Source organism: Puma concolor, chromosome C1 (assembly GCF_028749965.1).
Source record: "Puma concolor isolate L17-30 chromosome C1, mPumCon1.1.hap2, whole genome shotgun sequence".
NCBI classification, from domain to species: domain Eukaryota; kingdom Metazoa; phylum Chordata; class Mammalia; order Carnivora; family Felidae; genus Puma; species Puma concolor.
Genome location: NC_141674.1, coordinates 160,637,604 through 160,657,488, shown reverse-complemented (window position 1 = coordinate 160,657,488; position 19,885 = coordinate 160,637,604). Strand labels below are relative to the sequence as shown.

At 51.8% G+C, this 19,885-nt stretch overlaps 1 protein-coding gene across 4 annotated transcripts in view; it reads right to left on the bottom strand.

Annotated features, from left to right (window-relative positions):
• Nucleotides 1-17,440, bottom strand: part of GAD1 (glutamate decarboxylase 1) — a 43,033-nt gene extending 25,593 nt beyond the window's left edge. Inside the window, exons 1-5 of one of the 4 annotated variants that reach the window (XM_025912317.2) lie at nt 17,078-17,440; nt 15,507-15,651; nt 12,006-12,068; nt 5,809-5,967; nt 4,206-4,448 (exon numbers count right to left, since the gene is read on the bottom strand). In XM_025912317.2, the coding sequence (XP_025768102.1) occupies nt 4,206-4,448; nt 5,809-5,967; nt 12,006-12,068; nt 15,507-15,588 (547 nt within the window). In that variant the 5' untranslated portion in view covers nt 15,589-15,651; nt 17,078-17,440. Of the gene's footprint in view, nt 1-4,205; nt 4,449-5,808; nt 5,968-12,005; nt 12,069-12,428; nt 12,556-15,506; nt 15,652-15,786; nt 16,003-16,718; nt 16,845-17,077 lie in introns of those variants that run through there. The other 3 variants (XM_086718879.1, XM_086718878.1, XM_025912316.2) reach the window with 3 other exon arrangements.
• Nucleotides 17,441-19,885: the final 2,445 nt, after the last annotated feature.

The following is a 19,885-nucleotide window of genomic DNA, read 5'->3' as shown; positions in this document are numbered from 1 at the left end:
TCCACTTTGCTCAGTGCCAGCAGAATCTATAAGATCTCCTGCAACATAACAAATTTTGTTGATATCCACTAAAAAACATGCAATATCCATTTGAAAACTTTCAACAAGAAACATTTCAAGACTGAATATATATGTATGTATATATAATTTATCATAAATAAATGCAATCACACTTTTTGACAATGTATCAAAACAAGCCATCTCTATGGCAGACACAAAAGATGGACAATGATAGATGGACTAACACAAATGTCCTCAAATAAAAGTGAAACCATATTGGGGTGCCTGGGTGGCTCAGTTGGTTAAATGTCTAACTCTGCCTCAGGTCATGATCTCACAGCTCATGAGTTCAAGCCCCGAGTTGGGCTCTGTGCTGACAGCTCAGAACCAGGAGCCTGCTTTGGATTCTGTGTCTCCCTCTCTCTCTGCCCCTCCCCCACTTGCAGTCTATCTCAAAAATAAATAAACATTTAAAAAATTCTATAGAAAAAAAAGTGAACCAGTATCTCTTTGTCCGTTGAATATACGAAGGAAACAAAATTGTCTAAAATCTTACTTTTATCTTATGACTACAGCATTCTATCTCCAAATTTCTATCAAGTAATAAAATGACCTATTTTCAACTTCAATTTCAATTCTCCATACTCAATGAAGTAACAGATGATAAATGTGGTACTAAGCAGCACATGGCCTAAAGTCAGGTAGGGGGAGAAAGTTATTTTTCAAAGTGTTTCAATGAATAAAAAATGGAGGGGGAAATTTACTACGAGACACATCAAGCAATTGCAATGTGGGGGATGAATTATAAAATTATAATTTATGAATTACAAAATTCATTAGACCATTGAAAATTTAAACATTGACTGAATATTTGATATTAAGGAACTGTAAATTTTGGATTTTTTTGATCTAACAATGATATTATGGTTATTTTTTGTAACGTTTATTTGAGAGAGAGAGAATGCATGAACTGGGGAGGGGCAGAGAGACAGGGGGAGAGAGAGAGACAGAGAGAGAGAGAGAGAGAGAGAGAGAGAGAATCCCATGCAGGCTCCGTGCTGTCAGCGCAGAGCCCCACATAGGGTTTGATCCCATGAACCATGAAATCACGAACTGAGCCAAAATCAAGAGCCAGATACTTAACTGACTGAGCCACCCAGGCGCCTCTTGTGGTTATTTATTTTTTAAAGAGTTCTTGAGAATGAAGAATATTTATGGATGAAATAATATGTTTGAGATTTGCTTCCATATAATAGAGAAGGGAGGGTAATAGGTGAAACAAAGTTGTCAGGAGTTGATAAAAGTGTTGGGTATACAGGGTTGATGGTACTATTCTACTTTTGGAAAAGTTTAAACTTTTCCATAATAAAAAGTTAAAAAAGAAAAACCAAGGAAGTTGGTATATCTACCGTGACTGTGGGCTGACCAGTCTCTGTCTCAGGTCACAGAGAATCTATATATACTAGTTCCTTTTTCAGAGATTGTTAATTTGTGGGGGGTTTTGTTTGTTTTTAATTTTTCATAATGTTTATTTATTCTTGAGAGAGAGAAAGTGGGGGAGGGGCAGAGAGAGAGGGAGACACAGAATCCGAAGCAGGCTCCAGGCTCTGAACTGTCAGCAAAGAGCTCAATGTGGGGCTCGAACCCATGAACTATGAGATAATGACCTGAGCTGAAGTCAGACACTCAACCGACTGAGCCACCTGGGCGTCCCCAGAGATTGTTAATTTGTAAAGAAATTTCCAATACCAATATCATCTCCACCCAGATCAGTCTGTTTTCACTTTATTAAAACCCAATTCATTATTTTGGCTGACTATTAACATCCTTAAAAAAACACCTTCCACCTGTGGGGTTTACCCTATCACTCTGATCTGTATGTAAATTACAGATCAGCCACCAGGAGCTGTATTTTCATCTGGCAGCAATATTATACTTTCCCAGGGTCAACACCTTGAGATACAGGTTTCACACTGCCTGAGAGATTACAAACTCTATAAACGCAAATATCTGCTCCCAGAAGCTGCTCGGAGGAACAGGGGTGAAGGGCTGCAGGCTAAATATCTAAGTAGAGTCATACACTGGTCTAATAAGAGTCCATGCTTCTATGACCATGTGATGCTTCAGTTTTGGAGGCAATACGAGCTGCGATTATGACTAATCAATTTTTCTTTGAGGGACAACACTACTCTGAGCTTTGGTGATAAAAGCACATGGTCTCACCTGTCTGAGAAAGTGTGTGGAGAGTGACTTGACAAAATAAAAAACACTGGACTAAAGCAAGTCCAGCTAAAACACACATGGAGAATCCTGACTCTTTTTTGTCTGGCTACATAACACTGCTTGATCTCCATCAGGGATAGGTTAGCCATCAGACCAAGGTGAGCCACAACTAAACTGATGAGCAGGCTTTTCTTTAAAAATCAAACAAAGACTTTATAACATAATTAAGTCTTGTCTGTCCTGCAGTTATTCAAGGCAGCCACACTCGTTTCAGTGGTCTTGGCACACCTCAAAAGCTGTTTGGGATTCCTTATTTAAAAATGCTTCTTTGGCCAGCCTATTTCATTCCAACACTTGGTTTTTGACACGCAATAGTCTCACTCGGCTCTATCACCCCCAACCTCCCTGGTCTTGGCCTTAAATCTACCTTCAAGTGACTAGGAGGAGTGAGAGGGATAACAAAGGAGAGGAGAGGGAGAAAGAATAAAAAGAACAAGGGGCTACCAGGGGCTCCCCTGTGGTGGCAACTATGCCACGGACTGCCACTTCCTGTAGATCTGTCTGCCCAAGAGCTCGGGAAAGCCAAGCTGCTGTGGGGGAAAAACAGCAGGAAGGAGAAACCATTGCTCCACTCGTAGGCTTAGAAACAGCCAGTCAGAGATCCAAAAAGTCCTTCAACTTGAAGCACCTGGGAAGTAACCACTTTGGCCAGGACCATTGACTAGAGAGGGTTTCTATAACATGAAACAAGAGGCAAGAGGGCATCCTCAAAGGCCTCCTATTAGAAATAGGATTTAATGACTCAGATTGTCTAAACTCCAGAGGTTAGAGTAAGGTGCAAATGGTGTGTATGTGTGTGACATTTTTGCCTAGAGAACAGAAGGGGTTGTGGGTTGAACTGTGTCCCTCAAAAATATATGATCAAGTCTTAGTCCCTGGTTCCTGTGAATACGACCTTATTTGGAAAGACGGTCTTTGCAGATGTAATCAAATTAAGATGAGGCCATAATGGAGTGGAGTAGGCCTAATCCAAAGATTGGTGTCCTTATAAGAAGAGAAAACTTTGGGGACACTTGGGTGGCTCAGTCAGTTAAGCATCCGGCTCTTGGTTTTGGCTTAGGTCTGATCTCATGGGCGTGGGTTCAGGCCCTGTGTCGGGCTCTGCACTGACTCCATGGAGCCTGCTTGGGAGTCTCTCTCTCTCTCTCTCTCTCTCTCACTCTCTGTCCCTCTCCAACTCACACTTTCTCTCTAAATATAAATAAGTAAAGTTAAAAAAAAAATAAGAGAAAACTGTGCACACATTCGCAGGGAGAATGCCATGTGAAGGTGGAGGCAGGGACCGGAGTGATGCATCTACAAGCCAAGGATGCCCTCATCCACCAGAAGCCGGAAGAGGTAAGGACAGAGCCTAAGAATCTTCTAAGAGGGCATGGCCCTGCACACCTAAATTTCAAACTTCTAAACCTCTAGAACTGTGAGAGAATAGATTCCTCTTGTTTTGAGTCACCTGGTTTGTGGTAATTTGCTATGGCAGCCCTAGAAAACTAATACAGAAAGGGAGGGAAATGGGCCCAATTCTCCCCTGATTTAGGGGCAGGCAAGGGTAAGATTTATCAGAATGAAATAGGCATGAAATGGAGGAGAGAAAAGAAGCAGGGGACAGGTCATTCTCCTCTTTTTAGGCTGGGAAGAGCCTAAAACCAAGAATGAAAACTCTTTTTACAGAACTTGAAATAGCACCACGAGTTTGTATTTCTTAATTTATGTTTACAACAAAAAATGATGATGAGCTTTTGCCAGACTTAGGCCTTCCACCCACTGCCACTGTCCAAGGTCGTTCTGTGGTCGCTGAACATGTTGCTGCTTTCCCTCATCAGAGTTTGTGCTTCACCTTGAACATGAGTTTGCTGTCCTCAACTGGCAAGGGTGCAATGGGGGGCGAATTTCCCGCTGCACGTCCGCCTGGCTCTCACTCTTACCTGTACGAACCCCATACTTCAGGGTGTCTCTGCAGTCAACCAAGATCTGTTCCAGGGACTCAGGGTGGTCAGAGAGCTCCAAGTTGAAGCCCTCCATGCCTTCCAGCAGCTGGTGCGGGTGATGGAAGTCCAGCACCTTGGTGGAGCGATCAAATGTCTTGCGGACATAGTTGAGGAGTATGTCTACCACCTCCAGTAGGAACTGCACAGTTTGCTCTTCCCCATTCTTAGCCGGAAGCAGATCTGAAGGGGAAAGCCAACAAGGGGTTATCACCTGGCTCATGTCTGAATTGCCTTAGTCCAGACACCCCTCATATCAGCCATGACAGCTTTACAGACCTGGTATATTCCAGGTTATGTATACACATTGAGAATCTGATGTGCCGTCTCCCCAGAAAAATGCATATATGTCTATATACAGAAGTTGTGCCTAGACTTTCTGAAGGTTTACAGACTGTCTGAGAGTTAGGCTGCTCGTAAGTGGAATGGAGTGCTTTGAGAAGCCATGAGCAGCCTACTCCTACTGTGGTCCACTTGCAGGCTGAGTGCTCGTCAGGTATGTGATGGAAGGAGCCTCTGTCTTGCTCCCCTGGGACCAGGCATGTCCCTCTACATCTGTTTAAGACACTGGCTTTTTGGTTGGGCATTATGATATGTTTGATCATTGATGGCAGAGGGTGAGGGCTCTGTGGGCAGAGGCTGAGGTCCTCCCCCGAACAGAATGGTCCACTGTAGTGTCCTTGGATAGAAAACTAGAGCTAGAAGATGGGCTCAGAAAAGTGGGAGAAGGAACTCCCATCTCTCTCCCTCTTCACCTCATCCTTTGAGCTTGGACTTTGGGATATCTGGGGGTGATTTTGGGTTCTAGCCTGTGGGAGGCAGAGTCAGGCTGGGTTAAGCAGAGAGGAAAACTGTAGGGGGGCCAGCTGCAGTTGTCAGCCATAGCGCAAGAGCTGATTGGCTCTACATGAGGCTCTGTATCGATTCACCGGATTATCTCTGAGGTTCAGTGAAGTCCTATTGACTGTTTGGGTCTGGCCTCTATGGCCTGTGGGGAGTTAATGGAAGGGGGCAGGTTTACCTTCAAGCTGTTTTAGGAGAGGCTGAGAAAACCCTCCAGAGACCAGAGTTGTGGGGACAGCAGTAATTAGTGAAAGATCTCCAAAAGGAAAAGGAGTTTCAGAACAGCACTTGGTCTTTAGGCCCAGCCGCACAGCTTCCCACAGAGTGATTTTCTTGTTGCTGCCAACCCTGAAGGATAACTGCTACCATGGGAATCACTGGATTTTCTTATATGTAAGATTTCTTCACATTCAGAGATTCTATGAAACCATATTTGCCCCTGCAAGTGTCTTCAGAGTTGACTGTTTTTATTGACTGCCCTCATCCAGGATCCACAACGAAGAAGGCCTGGGCAGTAGGGAAGGAGGGAGTATATTCGTTCAAATATTGGAAAAGTAGTTTCCTGACAGTTCAGAAAAAGTAATGACATTTTTGATAACAGAAGTATAATTACAGGAAAAAGTCAAGAAACTCAAGGTACCTACTGGATAGGGCTGGTGAGGGTTGGGGGGCATGGAGAGGGTAGGAGGGTGGGGACTACCTCGAGCAAACAGGTTGGAGAAGTCCGTCTCCGTGCGCCGGAAGCGTCCATCCCTGTCGCTGTTTTCACAGGAAAGCAGGTTTTTGGAGGACTGCCTCTCCTTGAAGGCGCTCACAAGCCGGCTCTTCTCTTCCAGGCTGTTGGTCCTTTGCAGGAAGCCTGTAGCACAAGATGCCGGGTCAGAGGGAATGCACTAAATTCCCAGCCTTGGAGGGTCAGCTGCCAGGCCAGATCTGCTCTCCCAGCAGGGTTCTTGCTTCTCGTGAGAAGAAGCAGAGTATCTGCATTTTATATATAAGGGCTTTGGCACTGCTGGCCTCCAGGCGGGGAAGGGGCAGTGCCAAGTGTCATCAGTGGCACAGACCCAGTCATGCAAGAGAGGAAAACAGTAAGCAAAGCCCATTCTCCTCCCTGAACATGACACTGAACTCAGAATTAAGTCGATTGGACAGCTTCCACTCCAGTAACTAGCCCCGGGATGGGGTTTTAAGGGGAAGGACACAATTGGAGAGGATGCTGCCGGCACTGGGTTTATGGGAGGTGCAACCAGAGGAAGGAGGAGGTGAGGACCAGCAGAGGGAGGAGTCAGGGAGGACCAGCACTAGGGATTAGGGAACATGCTTTCCTCAGGCACCAGGTAATGCTCACAGGGTTGAATGTAAGTATAATTTTTCTGACCAAAACATGACATGCAGCTGTCTCCACTCCACCCCCTCTCCTTGAATAAAGGTACTGGGGAAAGAGACAAGGAAGACTAAGACCTTATGTGTGCCGACATTTAATTCTATAAATACTTACTGAGCACGTATCTTTTCTTAATGTTTATTTTTGAGAGAGACAGAGAGAGACAGAGTGCCAGCGGGAGAGGGGCAGAGAGAGAGGGACACACAGAATCCGAAGCAGGCTCCAGGCCCTGAGCTGTCAGCACAGAGCCCAACACAAGGCTCGAACTCAGAAAGTGCGAGACCATGCCTGAGCTGCAGTCAGACACTTAACCAACTGAGCCACCCAGGCGCCCCCCTTACTGAGCATCTATTGTGGAAAAGCACTTTGCTAAGCATCTAAGATAGGGGATAGATAGAGATAAATGAGACAGATCTCCCACCCTCCACAAACTTACAGTTTGGCAGATGGTGACCAACATTGGAGTAAAGCTAGAAAGCCATCCTAGAACTAAACAGACTGAATTCCGAGCCCAGGGTGGGACTCAGAGCACCTCACCTCTGCTCCTCAGAAGGAGGAGAAATCTCTCCCATCTGAGGTGAGCAGCACAAGCACCAGTGGCCAACAGAGAAGCAGGTTGAGGCAAAAGAGCGGGACACTCTGCCAAGGAGGAGCAACCTCTTTCCCTCAGTATCTACACCCATTCCTTCTGGGGCTGGGGACCTGCAGACCCACTCCTTCCCTCAGCATCTCCTCCAACCTTGCCTCAATCTTAGCCCCAAATGCAACACACAGAAAAGAAGAAGAACGTTCTAAGCTTCTTGGTGACCCCAAAGCTGTCTTTGTAGGTACCAAGATCCTCGGGGAGTCATGCACATCACAAGGCAGGCTTGGCGGAAAGTCCCAGGAGGTTCAAGGAGAGACAAGTTAATCTGGGGAATGCGGCTTTACTTCCCCAGGACTGCAATTCAGTGGCGAGGGGTGGAATAAGGAGGGATGCAGGGGGAAGGCTGCAGTGATTGGAATCCTCCCACACACAGGAGCGGGGGGCTATTTTTGGAGGGAAGAACAGGCAGCAGGCCGTTCATTCTTCCCAGCACTCATCTTGTAAACTTATTGCTAGAGCCCCAAAGGACATCAGGAGAGGGGTAGGACACTATAATAAAGCTCCACAGTTGGATGTAATGATGGGGGTTGTATCCTTTCCCTCTCCTCTTCCCCTACTTTCTGAATTTCCCCTACAACCCCCAGAGTCCAAAACCTGGAGCCAGCACTCATTTGCCACAGGGATGCAGGAGCACTTGGCCCGTGAATTCCAAGACTGCTCACCTGCTCCTGGAACAGCGAGCTATGGAATTTGCCAGGCTAAAAAGACCAACCATGTGGCGTAGTGGAAATGAGGTCCTACTGGGTGAACTCTTACTCTTTAGGTCTCTGACCTCTGGTTGGCTCTGACCCACTCCTTGGGAAAGCCATAAGTCTCTACCTTGAAACCCCTTAGAAACGCCTTTCCTCTGGGCAGCTGCAGGACCTATGACCTTGATGTAGGCTTGGGATGTTATCTCCAAAGGAGGTGCTAACACAGGCATTCCCAGACGTCTCCTGATAGTATTGAGAGATGACAATTATGACACAACTTTAAATCTGCATCTCATCCTTGGGCCACACTTCCTGGAGTGCACTAGGAATCAATGTTTCCTATCAATCCTGTACTTAAGAATAGCACACTTACATTGCATTATAAATTGTGTTTAAAGCCATTAATTTGCTATATAAATTCTTACTGCATATTGCTATCAGAATAACAATTTCTTGGCAGGTATTTGTTTTCTAAGACATTGGGAGCCTCACAAAAGGTAAATGATCCAGACCTCTCATGGCTCTGAGAGGCTCTGGAAAGAAATGTATGCTTCTCCAAGGATGACCAGGTGGAGGGTGACATTGAAGTCAGTGCTTTGGCAACTTCCCCGGCTAGCAAGGGGTCCTGGAAGCAGGGGTCCCTGACACTGAAGCAGACTGTATTCTCTCTTGCTCTGCATACCACCTGTGAGAACCTAGTTCAAGCCTGTGAGTGACTGGTAATCCAGCTCAACATTCCTGAGAGGCAAAGAGAAAACCAGAGGCAAGCTTGTAGCACTCTAGCTAGCTTTAAGGGGAGAACAGGAGCAGGAAGTGAACCCTGTCATGACTCCTCCTCTGGGCAGTGAGGAGATCCTGAAGCTGATTCCTTACCCCTACCCCTAAACTCAAAGGCCTGGGGGCCCACTGAGTGGGGAAAGAGTGTAGGGAGCCAGAAAGCACTCGATTTGAGCCAGTTGTTTCCAAATGTGTCTGTGAGCTGTGCATGGCATAAGGGCACATGGCCAAGGGGTAAGTGGGGGTTGAAGCCCATCCCCCCCTGCTCTTGCTGACCAAGCTGTAGCATGGAATTGCATCTACCTAAAGAAAGGAGCTCTTTTTCTGATTTTTATGGGCTGACCTTGCCAGGTCTCTCCCATCCCACCTTTTTTTACTTCAAGAGAAGCCAGAAATATAGAATATTCAAAGTCTTTCATTGTTTAAAAGTTGCATGGGGGCATCTGGGTGGCTCAGTCTGTTAAAGTGACTGACTCTTGGTTTTAGCTCAGGTTGTGATCTCACGGTTCATGGGTTTGAGCCCCACATCAGGCTGCAGCTGGCAGCCCGGAGCCTGCTTGGGATTCTCTCTCTCTCACTCTCTCTCTCTCTCTCCCTTTCTCTCTGCCCCCTCCCCTGCTCATGCTCTCTCAAAATAAATAAACCTAAAAAAAAAAAAAGTTGCATGGCAGCTGACACAAAATTAAACACACCCACATCTCATGGGCTAAGTAAACCAGCTCGGAGGCTGTAACTGGTAGCCAGTTTTAGAACTCTGCGTACATAAGTGATGGAGGGCCAAGGACACAGTGAGAAGTTAGCAGAACCCAGAGCCCAAACTTTGGGCTTCCTGCATCACGTTCTATTTAAGTCATACCACCGTGCCTGTAGCTACCCCACTCTACATCTTGGCAGACCCTGGGTTTTCTCTACCTGATTATTTTCCCAGAGGATTCTGGCATCACCGGTGAGACCCAGGGCCTTCCTCGCAGCTTTAGTCCCTGGCTTCCAAGGAAGGGAGGTTGGAGAGGGGGTGGGAGTTGAATCTTGGCAAGGCAATGAAGATGTTTAGGGGAGTCACCCAGGGCAATGGGGATTTGGAGGTTGGAAGAGGACCATTAATTCTTACACCGTCCTAATGTGAAAGGTCAAACCAACCTGGGTAGTGCCAAGAAGGCGGCATCCAGGCTGGTGAATGTCTGGGGGGAAGGGAGCTGGGGTGTCTGTGCGTAGGCGAGGTGGGAAGGCTGTAGATTTAGGTCAACACGGAAGACTTCACTTTGGACAGCCAGAGTTGGCCCAAAGTATGGAAACTAAATCTGCCTGGGGTTTTGTTTCCTTTCAGAATCAAACCTAACGTGAAGCCTCCTCACGCGTGGCCCCCAAAGCTTGCCTATTAGCAGAAGGCAATTTCCCCTCAACAGACTACCAGGCCTCTCTTCCTGTCAAACAGGTTGCGACTTCTCTGAAATTAGTGTCGGGGTACGTGTGTGTTTAGAAACAAAGGAGAAACTCTCTGGGGATGGTCACCTCCAAATGTTCCAGAGTCCTTCCTCTGGCTAAACTGATGCAAACTCGGGGACTCCTATTTTCAGACCCAAGGAAGCTCAACTCTTTCTTGCCCAGTTACTCTTTAGAGACGTTTCAGGTGTGTCTCCCGAAGGGGGCAGTTAGACCTTTTCTTCCCCCGACTCGGAGAGGGGGGGCGTAGAGGGCAAGGCCTGGGGCGCGAGGACCGACGCAGGGAATGCGGGTGGACGAAGGCTGCCCGCCAGGCAGGCGCAGGACCGCGGGGAAGGCCACGCTCATCCCAAGTCTCCCCCGCCCTCCCCGCGACCGCGGCGGGCGCCCAGGGCTCGTTCAGTTCTGCTTGCCCGGCTGCATGACAATGACGGCTGCAGAAGCTGAGCGCCGCGGCCGCCGAAGGGACCCGGCGCGAAACGGGCTATTAAGCCGGGAATGGCAGCTGGGGGAGGGGGCTATTTATAGAACAAAGCTCGGCTGCGGCCAGCTGCCCCCGCGCGCGGACGCGGCCCCGGCCTAGCCCCGCGGGCCTCGCGTGCTGGGGAGAGGGTCAAACCCGGGGCCTCCCCGCGCGGCAGGGCTGGGCTTTCCCTGGAAGATGGCTGGGTCTAGTCGAGCAACGCTTGCTCACCGAGAATGCTGCTTGTTGGATCAAAGGGACAGAGCCCCGGAAACGCAGGGAGGGCGCCGCGCGGCAAAGCGGGGGAGGGAGGGTAATTCCCAGAAGCTGTTAAATGCCCCCGGTCTGCTCCGGCCCCAGCTGCCGCCTTCCTCGGGCCCCCGGACGCAGAGAAGCTGGAAGAGCAGGCCCGGGGAACACGCCGTGGCCGGCCCGCGCTCGCGGCTGGGGCGGGCGTGCCCCCTATTCGTTCCGCCGCTATCTCCCGCGCGCAGCCGCTGACGGATGGCTCTTTAATAAGCCCCTCGTTAATCTTCCCCCGCCCCTCCGCCCCCTGCCCGTCCGTATTTTCTGGCCCGATAAGGTTAGAGATTTTAGACGGTGAAATGTAGCAAGGAAAGCAAGTCCTCATTGTTCAGCCGGAGCCACTCAGCTGTGTCCCTTCGAACAAATCTCCTTTTTCCCTTACAAAAAAAAAAAAAAAAAATTACAGCCCTTGGGCGTTTTCATTTCAGACCATCACGTCTCCGGAGAAAGGTTCTTTCTCCTTTCCAGCTCCCAGATCTATTTTTCTTCCTCTTTGGCAAATCGTGCCCGACACCCCCTTTCTCCTCTTGCGGCCCCACGCCCCCGCCTGCCCCGTTTTCCTACCCTCCTCTCCTTCAAGGGCAGGCTCCGCAAACCCTCTGGACTGCGCCCGCTCACACCTCCCCCAGGCAGGCCACCGGGGGCTGCAGGCAAAGAATGAAAGAACGAAATCTGAATCCGTTATGACATATCGGAGCAAATTCTCAAACTGGGGAGGCCACTTTCAACGTACGTTTGGCAGGGGTAGGGGGCACGACCTGCCAGCCTCCGCCTCAGGCGGAAATCGTGCCTTAGGCCTGCTCTCCAGGAAAACCGGACTAGTTGACCTTTTCTACCAGACCCTCTGGCCGCAGGTTGAGCGCACGCGTAGGAACGACCCGGACGCCGGGCAAGAAGAGCCCGGCTGCCGCGAGGGGGCGCTGTGCTCGCGCTTTCTCGCCTTAGACCGGGGAAGTCCCGCCGTGTCTTGGTTAGTCCCGGACTCCAGCAAAAAAGGTCCCTCCCGGCCGGGTCAAGCAAAGGCGGAGGAGGGTTAAGACCGGTAGAGGAGCGTCTCGCTAGGCGTCGGGGCTTTAGAAAGCCAAACCCAAGAGATCGGATCTCCTTCTGCGTGCGCCCCACTCTCCCAAACCCTCAAAACCCGCGAGCTGCGCCGGCCCGCCAGGCCCCAGCGGGCCCTTTCACTCACCGCAGATCTTGAGCCCCAGTTTTCTGGTGCATCCATGGGCCACGCCGCACCAGGTGTCATATGCTAAAAAGCAAAAGAGGTGCGATCAGTGAGATTCGGAACGTGGGGGACCGGGTCGAGGGCAAATGTGTTCTGGGGAGGAGGAGGCAGGTCTTTCGCCAGTGCTCCTCAATAAAAACTCCTTCGTGAAAGGAGCAAGAAGCCAGATCCGTGGGCCGACGGGCAGACTCGTGCCCTTCGAGGGCCCATCACACTCCCTTCCTGTTCCCACTTTCAGTTATAGAACGGGGTCTCTGGAAGGCCGAGAACCCACGGGACCCGCCCGTCTCTCCAAGCGACACTGGCAGGGGAGCTGGGGAGGCAGGATCGGAGTGGGACAGGGCCGAACCCACGTGCAAAAGACGGGGCCAGGCCGCTCCTTACCCAGGACCCACCCTCCAGGCCCTGTCCCTTGGCCTCCGCCTTGCGGACTCGAAGGGCGACCACAGCAGCCCGGAAAGGGAACACAGAGGCATCTGGGACCAAAACGTCTCATAATTTCTTGGCGGGTCTCCAGCCGAGTGGCAGCTTAAAATAAACTGGCATGAAATGGGGTCGCGGAAGAGTTCAGGAATTAATTGGGTGAAAAATAGTATTTGACTAGATGATCGGGCTCGCATGGCTGCTCTTCAGTCGGACCCAGAATCGGGAAACAATAGTGCGCCTCTGGTCCTCATCTCCGATCCCTTCTTCCCAACCTGCCCCTCATTAACCCTTCCCTCGGACGTCTCGGGTGTGGAGCGGGAGAACGCAAAGGGAATCGGGCGCCTTTCCTCCGGGTCCGAATGGCAGACCATTCTGCTGCTGTGCCTTCCTTCATTACCAGGCTCAAACTCCTCAGGGTCTATGCTGCCCTCGACGTTCGGCTTCCAGGAAGGTGCACGGGGGTGCCTGTGGCGCCCGCACTCTAACTGGTGTGGTGGGCCCAGAGTGAAATACCCTTCGTATCTCTCAAAGCAAGGCGCCTCCAATCATTCCCATCCCCCACCCCACCCTGGCCCAGCCTTTCAGCCCCGCGCGAATGTTGGTGGTGATAAGGAGAGTGACATCCATTAAACGCGAGGCACAACAGAGCCCCAGCGGGGAGAAGAAATAGACCGACGTCAGTGAGACAGCAGGTCACAGATGGAGTTCCTGCCTCAGACAGCAAATCGGTGCGAAAGCAAAACCCTTATAATAATACCTGGCGGGTAAAGAGCTATTTCCACTCAATAAAGTGCTTTTGCTTTAAACAGCATCTCCACTAATACTCAGAACAACCCTGTGAAACAAGAAGAGTGTTAATCTTAATACTCATTTTACAAATAAAAACATTGAGGTTCAGAGAGGTTAAGCGAATTTTCCAAGGTTACTCTGCTGGGACATTGGCGTTCAGACCCACTGCACTGCCTTTCAGAGTTGGGGGGTTATAGTGAAATAAAGGGGCAGAAAGATGAGGAAAGGAAGTGAGTGATCCCCTTTGGCTCAAGGAAGGTCCAGGAGACCGAGTGGCGGAGAGCTGGGAGAAGGGGTCGCTGGAGCAGGAGGCCGAGTAAGGTTGTGCGGATCAAGCAAGGCCACTTCCCAAGAGAGCTTGGAGGGAGAAACGGAGCCAGCAGGCGGGTAGAGGGTGTGTCTGCAAGGGAGGGTGAGAGCCGGTAGAGAGCCGGGCAAGCGCTTGCAGCTTAGGATGCCCGCTCCGCAGCTAGGCTGCTGGGGGGCGACTGACGGCGTTCTCAGGACAGGTGCTGCACGCTCTTCCCAGGCAGGGTCCTCGACTATCTTCCTTCTGCCTCGGTGGCTTCCGGGCGCGCCAGGCCAGGTGCGGACTCAGGTCAGCGCCTCCACTGGTTCTCGCACCCGAGGTTGGGCGTGTGCGTTAGACCGTGGGCTACCGCCGGGGGTAAGGTTAACGGGGGTAGGGTGGGATGCGGGCAGGACTCTGAGGTGGGTGAACACAGCGATCGCCCAGCCCTATCAGGCAACAAAAAAGGGGCGGGAAATGTGGAGAGGTCTGGAAAAGAAATCCATCAAGGCCAGAGCAACAGACAAAGGCGGGCAGGCCTCGCGTTCCTCCCGGCCTGTTCCGGCCAGCTCGGCCGCCAGTGCCCGGCTCACGTGCCACCAGGGCTGGCGGCTCTCCCGAGCCCCTCTTTGTTGTGTGGGTAATTGTAGCTCGCCTGGGAGGTGGGGAGAGGGAGCTGCAAAGGGAACTGAAACGCAACCTCAGGACTTAAACCCCGGTCTCCGGGGCCAGGAGCCAGTAGCTGCGCCAAAGAATTGGAGAGAGGACTTGCCGGATAACAATCCCCCACCTTCGTTTATGGGAACAATTGACATTTTCTCAAGCTTATAGAAAGTGCCATAAAAGCGTAGCAATAAGCTCTTCTAACCACACTGCCACTCCTAAGCCCCTCTTATATAGAAATTCTGGGGCTGTTACGACTGGAGCTGATAGATTGGTGTGTGTGTGGGGGGGGGGGGGCACATATCAATCCAAAATGGGAAAAAAGAAAAACAATTCCCTCATCGCCACGCTTCTACAGAAAGGTAGGAAATACATCTAAATTAAAGACAGATTCTGGAAATGGGCTAAGGAGCACACTGAGCTAGAGGTGGGGAAGCATAAAGCCGTCCCCCCCCCCCCCCCGCCTTGTATCTGGTTCCCCCTTTTTTCTCTCTTCCAAATCTGTCAATTGCTAACAGATCTCCTGCCCCGGAGAAAGGATGGGTGCCCTCTCCTCCCGCCCTAGCGAAGCTGCTTGCCCCTTCCTAGTTCCCCACCTCTCTCCATTCAGGTTGCTGCCCGATCCTTGCTTTCTCTTTTCTTTTTTCTTTTTCTTTTTTCTTTTTTTTGGTCTGAGATGTAATTAATTGCCTGAAATGTCGAGGCTCGATCTCAAACCGTTTTATGCACCTTTCTCACTCCTGGCTTCTCCCTCACTCGTCAATAGCTCGACGCAAATTTCCAGCAATTAGGGACCCCGAGTTTTCTAAAAGCTGCAATTAACGTCGAAATTTCCGCTGATTATAGACTTCGAGCACAGCGCGGGGGGCGGGGGGGAGGGAGGAGGGGGGCCGGATCTCCGCTCAACGAGAGCTGGAGACAGAAAACTCTATTCCCGCCGAGGCTACAGTCTCCTCACACCGCCCTCTGCCCTGACCCCAGTCGTCCCACCAAGCGAAGAAACCACACACAACAAAAACAATACTCTCTCTGTCCGTCCCTCCCCCGAAGCGAAGCCCCCAACGATCGCCGCTGCTCGAACCTTGTGCGGTTCCTACTCTCCAGCGCCCCAGAATCTCCTGGCATCCCTGGCAGTCAAACGACCTCTGGCCAGGACCCAGGTCAGGGGCCCATCTCTTTCCAGCCTCCATCATCTCTGCGTTCCCCCTTCCCTTTCCGTCAGCGCAGCCTCCTCACGTCCCAGCGCCCCCATCTTCCCCGCAGTCTATTTGATAGGAAACTGGGACAGAACCTACTTGTGGGGCGCAGGTTGGTAGTATTGGGGTCCGCTCCCGCATTCGAGGAGGTTGCGGACGAAGAAGGGGTCGAAGACGCCATCAGCTCGGTCGTCCTGGGGCCTCTGCTGTCCGGGGTCCTCGGCCAGTCGCGCGCAGGAACAGGCTGCAAAGAGAAGCGAGAGCAGTGCGGGGAGGGCTTCCGGGGTCCGGCGCGGGAGGCGACTGAGCAGCTGGGGGCGCGGACGCTCCCCCAGAAGTCTGGGCTTGGGACAGAGAGGCGGGAGGAAGGGCACCTAACCGGCTGGGTCGGGGTGCGCCGAGGGGAGGAGGAGACGTGCGCGCGATCTCTGGGACTCTGGCGCGGGCAACGTAGCCCAGGGCTGCTCTCCAGTCTGGCGGCGGAGCGAGGTGACCTGGAGTGCAGCGCAGAGACTAGGGGAGCCCAAGGCCAGTGCAAAACGCTGAGGTGCGGGGGATAGGGGTAGGAGGGCACGGGAGGCTCAATGTGCGATTTTCCAGCCGAGCCACGACCAGCCCCATTGGGCTCTCAGCAGCCTGAGGGCGGGCAGGCGGGGGGAGCGCGCACGGGGCGGGCACGTCTGGTTCGGTGTCTGGTTCCCGTTGTTGTGTCTGGCTAATTCCCTGGAAAGAAGGAGGGTAACTGCTCCGGGGACCGGGGACTTTGGTGAGACAAGGTGAGGGGAAAAAAGAGTCATATTTTTACATTCTCTCCCTGACCTGATCGGGGAAGAACTACAATCGCCTTGCACTCCAGACAGCAAGAAAGCAGCGAGCGGGTCGGAAACCTTGTCCCACCCCGCTTTGAGCCATCTGGAAGCCTAGGATGAGGCTCGGTCCGGGTTTCTCTGTTCCCTCTCCACCTAACTCTCTGAGGTCCCGGGATTTGTCTCTGTACAAAGCCGGAGATTGAGGGGGGCAAGAAAGGACATTACCGGAGAAACGAACTTGCCCTCTGCGCGCTGAAGGCGGCAGACTAGGATCGGTGCGCGACGCCCCTGTACTGCGCTCGGCGCTGGCGCGATGGCTACCGAAGGCCCCGGGACAGAGAGTGCGGGCCAATCTGGGTAGATCTAAGACTCTGCAGAGTAGCAGCCGCCGGCCACAGCCTTCACAAGCACCCTGGGACCCCACACCTAGCCCTGCGCGCGCCCTCAATACAGCAACGCAGACAGCCGGTAGACCGCCGCTTCTGGGGAAGTAACAGGTTACCGCTCCGAGTCGCGCCTTTTGGCTGCCGCTGCCCACGAGCCCTTCGGTGAGACCCGCGCTCACAGCCAGGAAGCGTTGGGGAAAATCGTTCTCTCTCCACTTCAGCGCAGGTCTCAGCTTCTGGACATCCCTAGGCGTGAATTTCGCTGGTGCGGGATTGGATGAGTGTGAGGGCGGGGGTCACTGCGCCGCGCACCAAGGGAGAGCCAGGAGTGGGGCTGGCGGGACGCGTTCTGCTCGGGAGGGTAGATGGCGGTCGCCGGGAGTGGGGGTTGACCAAGAAACCGTGGGTGAAGAGCACCCAGCTGAAGAGCTGAAGCTGGGCACTGGGAAGTCCAGGCGGCCGCGCGCTTACCCACCTGGGCTAGGCGACAGTAAGCCGGGCGCTCCCGCCGCTCTTCTGCGCAGCGCGCAGCGAACCGTTCGGCTCCGGTCCTGCCACAGGCGTGATCTTCCCGGCGTCACCTCCAGCTGCCTCCTAGCTCCCGCCAGCACCGTCCCGCACGCGAGCGCCAGGAGGAGAAGAGAGCAGTCGGGAGAGGCAGCTGCTAGGCTTTGGGGGAGGCGGGGGCGGAGTGGGGAGGCGGGGACCGGCTCGGCGGGGGAATCACGAGGCCGCTGCTTGCGGGGGCAGCTCGTCGGCAGAGCGGTGGGGCTCCTTTGCAGGTGCCTGATCGCCTCTGGAGCTTTAAAGGGCGATTATAAATCCAGATCACGGTTTGGGGCCCGGAAAAAAAAAAGGCCCTATGAGTAATCCAGGCTGTACTCAACGTGCTCTATTTTTTGAAACAGAGTGTCGGGTAAGACGATGGAAAAGATAATTTCTATGAAGAGTTCTGCCTTGTTGAGTGCTTCTTCTTCATCCCTCTCTCCCTTTCCCTTCCCCTCCCATACTTTTGAGAAGACTAGAGCAGTGGCTTTCTTTCCTCGCTGTCCTCCCGGATCTATGTGACCCGATGACTCTTTCTTGAGTAAAAGGGAGCTCTGGGGTTGCGTCCTCACTGGCTTTCTATTGAACCAGGATTGTCGTAAAAGCAAAGGAGGCAGAGATGAGGGGGGAACCCTCAGACCCCCGGAGAGACCCCCACTCCTTTCCCTTCAGTTTCCTCATCCAGCTCAGAGCCTCCCCAAAGTACCTCAACTGAGTAACTGCTACCCACTGCCATCCGCAGAGCAAAGGTCCCGTTTCCCATCCACTGTGCACTCCCTGCTTGCTTTGGTCCCCTTGGTAATGGGCAAAGAAGTCCTCCTGATTGATCACATCTGAAGGTTAATAACACGCACGAGCGCTGCTCTGAGACAAACGGGAAACCCGAGCCCCAGGGGGCGGGGGTGGGGGTGGGGAGCAGACAGTCACTCCCTGCCCTGCCCACTCTCCTCACTCCTCTTTCGATTTTGCGCTTTTAAAGGATTTTCCCTTTGCAATATTTAAACATATTTAATGAATTGCCGCGTTGGGAGAAGCCCCTCATAATAAAAAGGCGTTCGCGGAAAAATTTCCACCAGGGGGCGCCAGGCACTCAGAGACCGCGAGGCCCTGTGTTAGCGGGGTCTTTCCTCCCGGCGGGAGCTAACACCTGGAAGGGCTGTCTGGGCTCTGTTCTTCTCCTGCCTGGTCAAGCCATCCCTCAGCCACCCTTGTCGCTAATGTATGTTCTCCTCTTTCCAATTCCTCAATTTCCTTTTCTTTGGGGCAAAAAAAAAAAAAAAAAAAAAAAAAAAAAAAGTTTATCTTTGTGTGTATCTGGATGGTATCGTGTAACCAGTGATTCCTTTATTCGTTTCACAGTGATTTTTCGCCTCCTGTTGGCGGTGCAGCAGGCAGGGGTTATTTATGGACAAGTCTGCGGCCTTGCTGGTCCAACCGAAGCCCACACCTTCTCTCTGAATAGTCTTGTCTCCTTTTACCACGACACTGTGGGGATGCAGAAAATCTTACTAATCACCGAAAATTCCATAATAGAGATCGAAGATTCTGCTCTGAGAAGATACAGTCCCATCAGTAAGAGGGTTCGCGCTCTGAGGTTTGAAATCACCGCGTTGCCCTTGATACTAAAGAAAATACTGTCGTCCTCTCTCCACCTTGCAATAAAAGCTCGGGCACTTTTTAAGGACACAAAAGCATCCTGAACGGGGGTGGGGAGGCGGGGTAGGGCAGTAACCTCAGCTCTGAGCTCCAGAGCTCCAGGCTGGGCAAGGTGGGCGTGCCCAATCAAAGCAGGAAACATCCCTTCAAAACCCGGCACCGCAACACACGAAAAGTGCGGTTTACTCTGAAATGAGGCTGGGAGTTCCACCCACGTCCCCTCCCAGAGCCTCCCTAAAGGAGATGTTGCACCAATCAGAGAGCCCAGTGCCGGTGCTAAATCATTGAGGACGCGCGGAGCAAGTCGACTGTCGGGAGGAGGCAACAAATCCCGATACCCTTCGGGGTCCGCTGTCTCAGAAAGATGTCGGCTCTCCCTGTCTCCTCAACCTTCTCCTAAGACCGGAGATTCTCCGGAAAGGAAGATTCGTTTACTTTCACCTGTGGCTTGAGACTCAGAAATTTCCAACCACTCCTTCTTCTGACCCCATTGTCCAAAACGTTCACCCCTAACGTTTTAGCTAAGGAAATTATCTCGTTGGAAAAAGAAATCTATAAGAGCAGGTATCACAAATTAAAGTTGAGTCCGTGCAATTGCGAGGACATCCCTCTCACTCCTTTATGGAGGGGGAGGGAATGAAGTCTTCTCCTTAACTTAAAAATGTTTAACTAGGGGCACCTGGGTGGCTCATTGGGTTAAGCATTTGACACTTGATTTCAGCTCAGGTCATGATCTCACAGTTCGTGAGTTCGACCCCCGCATGGGGGCTCTGTGCTGACAGAGCCTGCTTGGGATCCTATCTCTCCCTCTCGCTCTGCCCCTCCCCCACTTGCTCTCTGTATTGCTATCAAAATAAAAATAAACTTAAAAAATGTTTAACTAAATATTAATAATTAGTCATTAAACGAATATTTATTAATCATCTGCCTCGTGAGAGGCACTATTCTCAGGGAGTTTTACACTGTCCCAGCAACTTATATTATCTCTGTACTCGTGGAGTTGACATTCCAGGTAGGCAGGGAGAGTAACAGAAGGGCTCCCCCCCCGGCCCCCCCCCCCCCACACCAAGTTGGGGGCTTC